Source organism: Larimichthys crocea, chromosome XII, assembly GCF_000972845.2.
Source record: "Larimichthys crocea isolate SSNF chromosome XII, L_crocea_2.0, whole genome shotgun sequence".
Classification (NCBI taxonomy): domain Eukaryota; kingdom Metazoa; phylum Chordata; class Actinopteri; family Sciaenidae; genus Larimichthys; species Larimichthys crocea.
The window spans coordinates 30,176,539-30,190,127 of record NC_040022.1 but is presented as its reverse complement, the minus strand read 5'-3'; the positions used below and the strand labels follow the sequence as shown (position 1 = coordinate 30,190,127).

The window sequence follows — 13,589 nt, the reverse complement described above, 5'->3', positions numbered from 1 at the left end:
CCTCCCCCTCTCATTCTCCCCCTCCCTCTTCCTCTCTCAGCAATGTCTTTTATTGCTTACAGTACTTCCTGATTGAAGTGTAACATTTACATAACACTTGTTTGGCCAGGTGGCACATATAGTGGCCAATGAGCTCATGTAGAGTCATTTTAAACGACAGTGTTTTGAAATTGCAAACATGTGACTATGTCAGATTGTTGTGTCTTATACTGAGAACCGCTTTCAGTACACTTAAAAAGTCACTTTGAATTGCAAAATGTGTGTAAAGCAGAAAATGTGTTTAAAGTTTTGGAGATTTGAGATGAGGTTTTGCTCCCTGTGTGTCAGTTTAAATGCTATCCATGTCATTTCAGTGTGTTAGCAACTGGAAAAAACTGTACATGTACCAGTATGTCTCTTACTGTTACAGCAGCTCTCATCTGACAACGGGGGAACTCGAAACAGTGGACTCAAATGCTGAGTACAGGAAAAAGCAGATGTCTTTATTTCCTTAATACCGGAGAAACAAAAAGCACCTCTCGAAGAAGGATGATCAAAATAGACACAAACTAAAGTAGAACTAAAAAAGGGCAAAGGCCAACAAAAAAAAGAAAAATCACTCTTTTGAGGAACCAGAAGACAAATCAAAGACTTGACTATGAGATAACTACTGACTAGACTATGATGAGAGGGCTGGTGATCACGACAATTGACCTGACACTGGCACAGGACAAAGGGAGACGCAGACTATAAACACATGGAGGGAAATGGGGAACAGGTGGACACAATCAGGAATCAGGGGAGACAATCAGACTGGTGACACATGAGGAAGGGCAAGTGACCTGAAACGAGAGGAGAGTTAATTTCCAAAATAAAACAGGAAGTCACAAAACAAACATAGAGACAGGACAAAAACTCAACTTGACACACCGGCGTGACATCATCATCATTTCATAGAAATAAGTATGCAGATTATTGTATACATACAAGGTGTGTAGCGTTATACTAAGATGCATATCTATGAAGAACTCAGCACAAGTACCAGTCTATATTCAGTAATTGACATGAATAATAAAGATGTATCAGGAGTTTGAAGCAAAATTAACCTTCTAGCTGTGAACACGAATTTCATCAGTACCCATCTACCAGCTTTCATCATTGTATTAATTGTTGTGAATGTGAAATTCTGTCAAAAACAAAATAATAAAATTTCCACCAGAAAGTTGCACAATTTGATATTCAAACATAAAACAATTAATCAACCATCAAAATTCTTATTGATGAACTTTATTTCAGCTTAATTCAGGTATTTGAAAATGTGTAATGAAAATCAATAATGTACATGTTTCTAACAAATAAAAGTGCAAGGTAATGTATGTATGTATGTATGTATGTATGTATGTATGTATGTATGTATGTATGTATGTAAATAGTATATATAGTATACTTTTTTGGGCTGAAATTGTATGTCTTGTATGTAAACAGAATTATGAAATATTACAGTTTTACACTTTTTACACTGTGAAATCTGATGAAGTTGAGTGTATTCAAATCAGCATTAAATTCACTAAAAATGACTTTGTCATATACTAAATACCACACATGTGAACACAAAACTGAATAAATACCACACATATGAACACTAAACTGAATACAAAACTGAATAAATACCACACATATGAACACTAAACTGAATAAGTACTGCACATATAAACACTAAACTGAATAAATACCACACATATAAACACAAACTGAATAAATACCACACATATGAACACTAAACTGAATAAATACTACACATATGAACACTAAACTGAATAAATACCACACATATAAAGACAAACTGAATAAATACCACACATATAAGCAAAACTGAATAAATACCACACATATAAACACAAACTGAATAAATACCACACATATAAAGACATACTGAATAAATACCACACATATAAGCAAAACTGAATAAATACCACACATATAAACACAAACTGAATAAATACCACACATATAAACAAAACTGAATAAATACCACACATAAAAAGACAAACTGAATAAATACCACACATATAAACACAAACTGAATAAATACCACACATATAAACACAAACTGAATAAATACCACACATATAAGCAAAGTGAATAAATACCACACATATAAACACAACTGAAATATAACACACTATAACAAACTGAATAATTATCACACATATAAACAAACTGAATAATTACACACATAGAACACACTAACTGAAGATGAAGAGATGAAATGATTGCCTTTATAGTGGTTGTTGGGCTGATGATTGTCACTGACTGGAGGATTTACCTTTATTTCACCTTCAGACAGCGTGTTTTAGAAAGTCTTCTGGTTTCTTTGGACTCATTTCCAGGTGAAACTTAACATGAACTATTTTCTTCACAGCGATCAAAGTGTATGAACTCACAGATCATGTTACAAGCTCCTCTTCCTGGAATGACTCATCTTCTTGATAAGCCCTCCCTCTTCTTCCTGCCTCAAACACAGCCAGCTCCTCTCTGCTCATGTTTCCTTGTTTTCCTCCCTCCCCCTCAGATCTACAGTTTGAAGATGGTGGAACCAACATGTGCGACTGTCAGCTGACAGGCGCAGGTTGTTGAGATCAGAGCTCAAACTAGTTTCTCTTTCTGAGGAAGTCAAACTCAGACAGTCGTCGACGGGAGAGGAGAAAGGGCGCAGCAAGGAAATAAACTGGACCGGGGAAACCTTCTCTTGTCCGATCTGTCTGGATCTACTGAAGGATCCGGTGACTATTCCCTGTGGACACAGCTACTGCATGAACGTATTCAAAACTTCTGGATGGAGAGGATGAGAAGAGAATCACAGCTGCCCTCAGTGTAGGCAGACCTTCACACCGAGGCCTGTCCTGATGAAAAGCACCATATTTAACATCTTTGTGGAGGAACTGAAGAAGACGGACTCCAAGCTGCCCTGCTGATCACGGCTATGACTGGACCTGAAGATGTGGCCTGTGATGTCTGCACTGGGAGAAACTGAAAGCGCTGAAGTCCTGTCTGGCCTGTCTGGCCTCCTTCTGTGAGAAACACCTCCAGCTCATTATGATGTACGCTCCATTAAAGAAACACAAGCTGGTGGAGCCCTCCAAGAAGCTCCAGGAGAACATCTGCTCTCGTCATGATGATGGTGATGAAGATGTTCTGGCCGTACTGATCAGAGTGATCTGTTATCTCTCGGCTCTGTGGATGAACATAAAGGCCACGACCAGTCTCAGCTGCGCAGAAAGGACTGAGAGGCAGAGAGAGCTCGAGGTGAGTCGACTAAAACATCCAGCAAGAGTCCAGGACAGAGAGAAAGATGTGAAGGAGCTCCAACAGGAGTGGAGGCTATCAATGGCTCTGCGTGATAAAGCAGTGGAGGACAGTGAGAAGATCGTCACTGAGCTGATCCGTCTCATGGAGAAAAGAAGGTCTGATGTGAAGCAGCAGGTCAGATCCCAGCAGGAAACTGAAGTGAGTCGAGTCAAAGATCTTCAGGAGAAGCTGGAGCAGGAGATCACTGAGCTGAAGAGGAAAGACGCTGACTGAAGAAGCTCTCAAACACAGAGGACCACAACCAGTTTCTACACAACTACCCCTCACTCGTCACGACGCAGCCATCTACAGACTCATCCAGCATCAATATCCGTCCTCTGAGGTCTTTAGGATGTGACAGCTGCTGTGTCAGAGCTCAGAGAGTAAACTACAGGACGTTCTGAGGGACCAACGGACAAACATCTCACTGACAGACACTGAAGTCCTTGTTTCACTGTCAGGACCAGAACCAGAGCCAAGACCAGAGTGAGTTCTTAAAATATTCACTGAACTCACACTGGATCCAAACAAGCAAACACAGCTGTATTATCTGAGGGAACAGAAAAGTGACAAGGAATGAGAAACATCAGTTCTTTCTAGTCACCCAGACAGATTCACTGATTGGTCTCAGGTCCTGATAGAGAGAGACTGACTGGACGTTGTTACTGGGAGGTGGAGAGGAAGAGGAGAGTTGATGTATAGCAGTCACATACAAGAATATCAGCAGAGCAGGATCAAATGATGTTTATTTGGATTCAATGACAAATCTTGGAGGTTATATTGTGACACAAACAGTTATTGTTTTTTTACAACAAAGTCCAAACTCCCGTCTCAGGTCTCGGTCCCTCCAAGTTGGAGTGTACCTGGATCACAGTGCGGTATCTGCTTCTCTTCTACAGCGCTCTGAAACCATGACTCTCCTCCACAGAGTCCAGACCACGTTCACTCAGCCTCTCTATGCTGGACTTCTATTTATTCTGGATCCTCTGCTGAGTTGTGTGAAGTGAAAATAGACAGAAGTCATTGAAGGGTTAAATTCTGGTGTCTTAGGTCTTCAGCTTGTTTTGTTTCCATCATTGTTGCTGATTGTTGTGGCATTTTTCTTCACCTGTCATCAAACACTGTGGGGGTACTTTGCCCTCTTCTCATTGGTGGTTGTGTAAGTGTTTGAGTTTCTTTAGGTGGCGCTCCTCCTGTGTCTGTTTTAGCCATGGAGGCTATCACTGCTCATGATGACTTATTTTGTATGATCAGAATCAATAAGGAGATGATTCTCTTTTCTTGTACATATGTGAGATTCATGAAGAAACAACATTTAGTTTGTGTCTCAGTCAATAAAGAGGATTTATTAACACAGACTGCAGTCTCATGTTTTCATTGAACATGTCTCTAAATGAACTCCCTGCATTCACCCTGTTTATTTCACTGAGCTGCTTTCTCGTGGTTAAAGTGACAAATAAAGTTGAGTTTGAACTGAAGGTGACTGACAGTGAAGAAGAAGAACAGACAGATGGATCACCACAGACTGTAGAAAACATGGATGCAACTGAATAAATACCACACATATGAACACAAACTGAATAAAGAATTGAAATTGAACTGAATATAAACACAAACTGAATACCATACAGGATACCAGGTTCACACTCAAATTCATAACTTATGCACTTCAATTACATAGAAAATTTCCATCCATTTGAATTATGTGGTTTTAAATGTAGATAAACTAACAAACTTAATGTGAAGAAAGTAATAAGATTTATGTAATAGTACTACTAAACTCAAAATGACTGCATTCATTTTCACTGTTGGGTTTTGGCAAACAAATTGGCTTTATTAATATTGAATGCATAAATGTGGTTACTACTACACTACTGTGTACTGGAAGCACATTGACTTTATTAGTACTATTACATAAGTCTTATTACGTGCTTCACATTAAGTGTATTTCTTAATTTATATTAAAACTATGTAATTCAAATGGGTGGAAATATTCTATGTAATTGAAGTCCTGAGTGCAGTTTGCTTCAAATGTCTTGAATGTCATGACTCTTGTTAAACATTTTTATTACTCACATCAACTGCACATGAACAAATACTAAATAAATAACTAAAAAGTACTACTCATACTGAGCTATATATATAATTTATAATTAATATTTATGTTTATATATGTATCCTATTAGTATAATGCTACACACCTTGTATTTATACAATAATCTGCACACTTATTTCTATGAAATGATCCATCATGCATGAGAGCTGCTGTAACAAGTGAATTTCCCCTTTGTGGATCAATAAAGTAGATCTGATCTTATCAAGTAAAGAACATAAAAAGCAAATTAAAAAACATTCCCACCAACACAAAGTACAGAGACAATATGTTTGTGCATGATTAGTTTTGGATAGAAAATCAATTTGTCTTAAGATTTTTATTTTTATTTTATTTAGAGACATACTGCTGAATGATCACTTTGTCCTGTATAAAAACCTGGATTGAATCAGAAACACTTTATTGTCCAGGTGTGCTTTCAAGTGTACATACAGATATAGACATACAGTTTAACAAGGAACATGACAAGTGGGAGCAGACATAAACATAAAAAAATAACTATATACATATACTGTTGGATGATCTACACATCAGCAGACAGCAAACATTTACACGTGTTGCGTATTTTGGACATTTTCAGGCCGTACAGTACCGGAGTGAAGAGAGACTGACATGTCAGAAAGTACAATGACAATAAAATGGCCAACATGTTGGGCACACTGCTCATATCAAACCTGCTCTGTAATATTTCAAAACAACAACCAAAAGAAAAGTTGAGCTTTAAGTCTGTTTAGAACCAGAGAAACAGACTTTAAGGATCTTTATATAACAGAAGGCGGGGTCAGTTTCCGGGATTACAGTTTATATACTGGCTTGACTGGTGGTGGGAACCAGGTGAGTCAAGCAGGTGAGTGGAGTTGGTCTGATGAGGGGGGTGTGGCTGGCAGGTGAGTGGAGAGTGAATGGAAAAGTACTGAGAGGAGCAGACTGTGACAGTTTAAATATTCAACAGCTCCATAAGAGTGTAAACAGAAAATCTGCAGGAAACAAAATGGAACAGAGACAGTGTGAACGTCAGAGAGAATCTGAATCAGAAGGAATGGAAACAACCCTGGACTACCATACAGTTCATTCATAAACAGGCTGCACAGAAAGATGTACATAGGTTCATGTAAAACTTCTGTTCATGCAGATAACCACAACGAGGAAAAGACTGGCACAAATAATGAAAGTATACAAAGAGATAACGATTATGAAATGTAAGTACTTGAAAACACCGGTGTCAAAATAGGCAGCAAGTACGAAATATGAAACCTGTGTAGAGTTTATCATGATCCTGGCTTGGGCTGGTCAAACATCAGATTATGATAATGATGTTACCTTTCACTGAGCGCTTGTAAAAGTGAACTTTTGGTTGGCGAAGTCTAAACATCAAATACAGATGAACAGACAAATGAAGAACAGGTCGAACCAAAACAGACACACAGACGATATTACAACACATCACAATATCACAACAAGCCATGAAATCAACAACAACACCTCCGTGATTCATTCTCTACGTCTTTCAATGCAGTCAATGAAACTGAATGTTGACCAGGTCTAGATCTCTTTATAATATGATTTACAGAGACCTGACGAGACGAGAGAGAAGTTATGTTAGTAACATGAGAAGAGTCCAGTGCATCATGGGAAGTGTAGTCCTATAGCAGCATAACTGACATGACCTGAGCCAGCACTAACTATAAGACAACTCTTAACTGTGAGTTGTGCTGGCAGACAGTCCATCACTACTTTAAGACATGAAGGTCAGTCAGTCCAGAACATTTCAGCAGCTTTGAATGTGTCTTCAAGGTCAGATCAAACGCTCCGATGAAAGGAACGAAGACCAAGGCCCAAGTTTGTGTTCGACCACTGAGTACGTGCTTCCTCTCCGGGTGGCCGGGCTCAGCCTTAGAGCCATGTACCACCTCAGAAGTACCTCCAGTGTAACAGATGTTAAAATGCAGAAGACAGACTCTGTTCAGCTACAGACAGTTTTACATTTTCTTCAAAGATTATTTCTTGTTGAATTCTGAACAGAAGCAGTTTGACCCGTTCATTGTGCCGCCACAATGTTTGCACACTAAATACAGGAACATGGACAATGCATGAGGATGATATTAAAACACCATCCATACTTTGCTGGATCCATGCTGGACTTGAACCGACCATCCTTTACTTGCCAAGACAAATCCCTACGGACTGAGCTGCTGCTTGACCCTTGGGTCTAAGGACAGAGGGTGTCACCCCCTGTACAGATTGTAAAGCCCTCAGAGGAAAATGTACTTTGTGACTTTGGGCTGTACAAATAAAATTTGATTTGATTTGAGAACTAGTTTTCCTTTACAACCACCAGACCTGTCGGATCATGCAGTGAGAGATCCATGAATCAGCTGCAAAGTCCTCCGAGACTTATTGGAGGAGCCTGATAACAAAGAGTTACAACAGTCCAGACTAGAGGAACGAGTTTTTCTGCATCTTCTTAAGACGGGATGATGTTACGTAAGTGGAAGAATGCAGTCCTTGAAATTTGTTTTTTGTGGACGTTAAAGGACAAATCCTGATCAAAAACAACTCCAAGATTCTTTACGGTGGAGCTGGAGGCCAGGGTGATCCCGTCTAAGGTAACTAAGACTCTAGAAAGAGTTTCTGAGGTGTTTGGGTCCATTTACAAGAACTTTTAACATCAGAAAATTGTAGGTCATCCAACTTTTTATATCCTTAAGTTACTTTCAGCAGTAAACTGCACAGTAATGTATATTTGTCCAGAGACAAACCACAGTGTAAATATATATGTTAATGTGTTAAGATGCAATATATATATAAAGTATGAGCAGAGTGAAATACATGTTACATTCATGAACTGCAGGTATAACATAAAAACTACACAGTCTGGAGCCAGTCTTGTTGCTGTATAGGTTTGTGGTTGTGCAAACGTGAACTACTTTCCATACTGTATAATATTTACAGTAAACGTGTGTAATACATTTGAACTCACTGGTTTCCAAAGAAAAGAACAAAGGTGACAAAATGGCAGCTGGTGATGCTCCTGTGTTTGTAGTCCTCGTCTCTGACAGCTCACCTTTTACAGACAGTCGAGGATTTCATCACTGAAGATGAAGAAGATGAAATGATTGCCTTTATTAGTGGTTGTTGGGCTGATGATTGTCACTGACTGGAGGATTTACCTTTATTTCACCTTCAGATCAGCCGTGTTTTAGAAAAGTCTTCTGGTTTCTTTTGGACTCATTTCCAGGTGAAACTTTAACATGAACTATTTTCTTCACAGCGATCAAAGTGTATGAACTCTACAGATCATTTACAAGCTCCTCTTCCTGGAATGACTCAGCTCTTGATAAGCCCTCCCTCTTCTTCCTGCTCTCAAACACAGCCAGCTCCTCTCTGCTCAGGTGTTTCCTTGTTCCCTCCCCCTCAGATCTACAGTTTGAAGATGGGTGGAACCAACATGTGCTGACGTGTCAGCTGACAGGCCGCATGTTGTTGAGATCAGAGCTCAAACTAGTTTCAGCTATGAGGAAGTCAAACTCAGACAGTCGTCGACGCGGAGAGGAGAAATGGCGCAGCAAGGAAATAAACTGGACCGGGAAACCTTCTCTTGTCCGATCTGTCTGGATCTACTGAAGGATCCGGTGACTATTCCCTGTGGACACAGCTACTGCATGAACTGTATTCAAAACTTCTGGGATGGAGAGGATGAGAAGAGAATCCACAGCTGCCCTCAGTGTAGGCAGACCTTCACACCGAGGCCTGTCCTGAAGAAAAACACCATGTTAGCAGCTTTAGTGGAGGAACTGAAGAAGACTGGACTCCAAGCTGCTCCTGCTGATCACTGCTATGCTGGACCTGAAGATGTGGCCTGTGATGTCTGCACTGGGAGAAAACTGAAAGCTCTGAAGTCCTGTCTGGTCTGTCTGGCCTCTTACTGTGAGAAACACCTCCAGCCTCATCATGATGTAGCTCCATTAAAGAAACACAAGCTGGTGGAGCCCTCCAAGAAGCTCCAGGAGAACATCTGCTCTCGTCATGATGAGGTGATGAAGATGTTCTGCCGTACTGATCAGCAGTGTATCTGTTATCTCTGCTCTGTGGATGAACATAAAGGCCACGACACAGTCTCAGCTGCAGCAGAAAGGACTGAGAGGCAGAGAGAGCTCGAGGTGAGTCGACTAAACATCCAGCAGAGAATCCAGGACAGAGAGAAAGATGTGAAGGAGCTCCAACAGGAGGTGGAGGCTATCAATGGCTCTGCTGATAAAGCAGTGGAGGACAGTGAGAAGATCTTCACTGAGCTGATCCGTCTCATGGAGAAAAGAAGGTCTGATGTGAAGCAGCAGGTCAGATCCCAGCAGGAAACTGAAGTGAGTCGAGTCAAAGATCTTCAGGAGAAGCTGGAGCAGGAGATCACTGAGCTGAAGAGGAAAGACGCTGAGCTGGAGAAGCTCTCACACACAGAGGACCACAACCAGTTTCTACACAACTACCCCTCACTGTCACGACTCAGCCAATCTACAGACTCATCCAGCATCAATATCCGTCCTCTGAGGGACTTTGAGGATGTGACAGCTGCTGTGTCAGAGCTCAGAGATAAACTACAGGACGTTCTGAGGGACCAACGGACAAACATCTCACTGACAGACACTGAAGTCCATGTTTCACTGTCAGGACCAGAACCAGAGCCCAAGACCAGAGCTGAGTTCTTAAAATATTCACGTGAACTCACACTGGATCCAAACACAGCAAACACACAGCTGTTATTATCTGAGGGGAACAGAAAAGTGACATTAATGAAACAACCTCAGTCTTATTCTAGTCACCCAGACAGATTCACTGACTGGTCTCAGGTCCTGAGTAGAGAGAGACTGACTGGACGTTGTTACTGGGAGGTGGAGAGGAGAGGAGGAGGAGTTGATGTAGCAGTCACATACAAGAATATCAGCAGAGCAGGGAGCTCAGATGAATGTGCATTTGGATACAATGACAAATCTTGGTTGTTAGATTGTGACACAGACAGTTATAACTTTTGGTACAATGATGTCCAAACTCCCGTCTCAGGTCCTGTGTCCTCCAGAGTTGGAGTGTACCTGGATCACAGTGCAGGTATTCTGTCCTTCTACAGCGTCTCTGAAACCATGACTCTCCTCCACAGAGTCCAGACCACGTTCACTCAGCCTCTCTATGCTGGACTTTGTATTTATTATGGATCCTCTGCTGAGTTGTGTGAAGTCAAATAGACAGAAGTCATTGAAGGGTTAAATTCTGTGTTTCATGTCTTCAGCTTGTTTTGTTTCCATCATTGTTGCTGACAGCTGATTGTTGTGGCATTTCTTCACCTGTCAATCAAACACTGTGGGCGGTACTTTGCCCTCTTCTCATTGGTGGTTGTGTAAATGTTTGAGTTTCTTTAGGTGGCGCTCCTTCCTGTGTCTGTTTAGCCATGGAGGCTATCACTGCTCATGATGACTTTAGTTTGTATGATCAGAATCAATAAGGAGATGATTCATTCTTTTCTTGTACATATGTGAGATTCAATGAAGAAACAACATTTAGTTTGTGTCTCAGTCAATAAAGAGGATTTATTACACAGACTGCAAGTCTTCATGTTTTCATTGAACATGTCTCTAAATGAACTCCCTGCATTCACCCTGTTTATTTCACTGAGCTGCTTTCTCGTGGTTAAAGTGACAAATAAAGTTGAGTTTGAACTGAAGGTGACTGACAGTGAAGAAGAAGAACAGACAGATGGATCACCACAGACTGTAGAAAACATGGATGCAGTCGTGACAAAGTGCCGTTGTGAAGCTCCGTGTGGTCGCTCTGGTCGTCTCCGTCTGGGCGGTCCTGCCTCCGCCGCCTCCCGACTAATCTAAAAATGGTTATAGAGGCGGAGCTGAAGCCACCTGTGACCACACCCACCTGTCAATCAAAGCGTCCACGCTCTTAATCCTGCATAACTTTAAGCCTTAATATAATGTGAACAGGTGAGTTGTATATAAATTCACCCTCAGTACAGTTGTCATGAACGGGGAAATTAGCTACAGAGACCAAAACTGTTTTTTGTACCAGGCTGTAAACATGTTTATTTCTGCTGTGAAGTTGGACATTTGGACATGGGGACTTATGGAGACTGACTCACTTCTGGAGCCAGCCTCAAGTGGACGTTAGAGGAACTGCAGTTTTTTAAAAATCTATACCACAGTGCGATGTTGGATTTATGAAGCAGAAATCAGAAGATTAAATTCCAAACTCTGCAAAAAGACTTTTAGACGAATCTTGTTTGAGGGTCGATCATGAAAGGAGCTCATAAAGCTAAGAGACGTTCAGATTATCTGATGTCTTCATTCTGTGCTGCCGTTGCCTTTCCGCCTCTTCTCGTCCGTCTGTCATCCGACTCGGGTCCATCTCACAGACGGCTCAGCTATCGACTGCTCTCATTTAAGCAGTGGTGAAGCAGTATGTCGAGGACGGATCGATACTGGCCGCCTGTGTGTGTGTGTGTGTGTGTGTGTGTGTGCTGCCTCGGCCTATTACCTGCATTCATCATCAGACTCCCATGGTGGTGGTGTGGTCACCGGTGTTTTTACACACACACACACTCGGGCTCCTTTAAGCACCCCTGCTCTATTAAACTCTCTGCATTTACATGATGCCCACGTCCATTCGTCTCTCCCTCGAGGTGCAGAGCTCTGTGAACCATAAATAACACGGATTGTCCAATTTCTGCTCAGGTTTGGATGTTGTTGGTATAATTGCAGCTCAGATAATGGTTCCTGTGTCTGCCCAGGTGGTTGGTCAGCAGTGGAGAGTAGCCAAGTGCATTTATTTTTCCAAAATCCAGAGAGAAATATTGCACTCTCAGTCCACTGAAAACTAGCTTTTATACAAAACATGTTTACAGTAAAAAAAAATAAGGCAAAATGTTATTGTTATAGATCAAATTCACCCACTTCAGTAGAAATCTGAGATTATTGGATTAGTTGCATTTGATCAAATCTGGGAGAAAAACAATGGATAAAAGTTTGATAAAACTGAAGAGAAGCTTTAAATTAAACAGAAATAATTAACGTTAAACACATTAAAAGAAAATCACAGTGGAATAAATAAACCAAAAATACAGATTGAAAGTCCGAACATATGCAGCTCATTGCAGTTTTTGCAAATGTCACAATAAAGGAGCAAATTATCACCCGACTGGCAAAATAATTCATCTTATCGCACATGGAGCAAAGAACAAGTTGTAAAGTTGAAGTATTATCACGTGCCGTCTTTTTTTCCTGCCCTGCTATTCTTTGTTTCGGCGTATCAATCAACTCGTCCCTCGCGGTGCCCGTGGCTTCTGATCGGATCAGGTCGGCGGCGATGCAGAAGGTCAACTGCCGCCTTTTGAAATGCTTCACTCTTTGCCAGTCAACTCGACTGGCAAATTTCAAGAATAATAAAATAAAGTGAAAAGAAGGGCAGGAAGCTCTGGCTGCATCCCAAAGGTCTGCATGTTTTCTTTTTTTTTTTTCAATACAAAATGGAAAGGTCAGTCCATCAGAGACAGACCTCAGAGGACGACGTCACACACGATGACTGAGCAGGACGATTTGTTGGACGAATGTGGAGATTTTACATTGGTTGAAATAGTTTTTCCTGGAGGCACAGACGGAAACGGACCTCTCTGATGGTTGATAATAAGAGTTAATGTTACAAACTCACAACATCAGGTTTACTGAAGATGCACGTTTCTGATGATCACGATCATTCAAGCAGCGTACTGAATTAATTCACCAGATAAGGACACTGGAAGAACAGAATTAAATTGTTCAATGGACAAACATTTGACCATTGCTTCTTCATTTGGGTCACAGTTGTCCAAATAACCTTGTTCCTTTTTTCCATCTAAATGCAAATAGGTGTGTATTGAAGAAAGTGGAAACCACTGCCATTTGCTATCTGCCCATTTGTATGTGTGTGTGTGTGTGTGCACTATTGTACCATAAGGGTTTTTGTTCTGTTATTGTGAGAAACACATTGGCCAGTCGCTCCTCTATGAATTTCAAGAAGGTTTGGGAACAGTAGGTATTACTACATGTGTAATAAAAGTAATAGGAGTCTCGATGTTTTGTTGATGGTGTCAGTGACCAGATGTACAATGAACCCACTG

General features: G+C 40.9%; 1 protein-coding gene across 1 annotated transcript; it reads left to right on the top strand.

Annotated features, from left to right (window-relative positions):
• Window positions 1–8,997: 8,997 nt before the first annotated feature.
• LOC113747112 (tripartite motif-containing protein 16-like) lies at window positions 8,998–10,674 on the top strand. The gene has a single exon (XM_027285466.1). It carries the CDS (start codon window positions 8,998–9,000, stop codon window positions 10,672–10,674), a length of 1,677 nt encoding a protein of 558 aa, XP_027141267.1.
• Window positions 10,675–13,589: the final 2,915 nt, after the last annotated feature.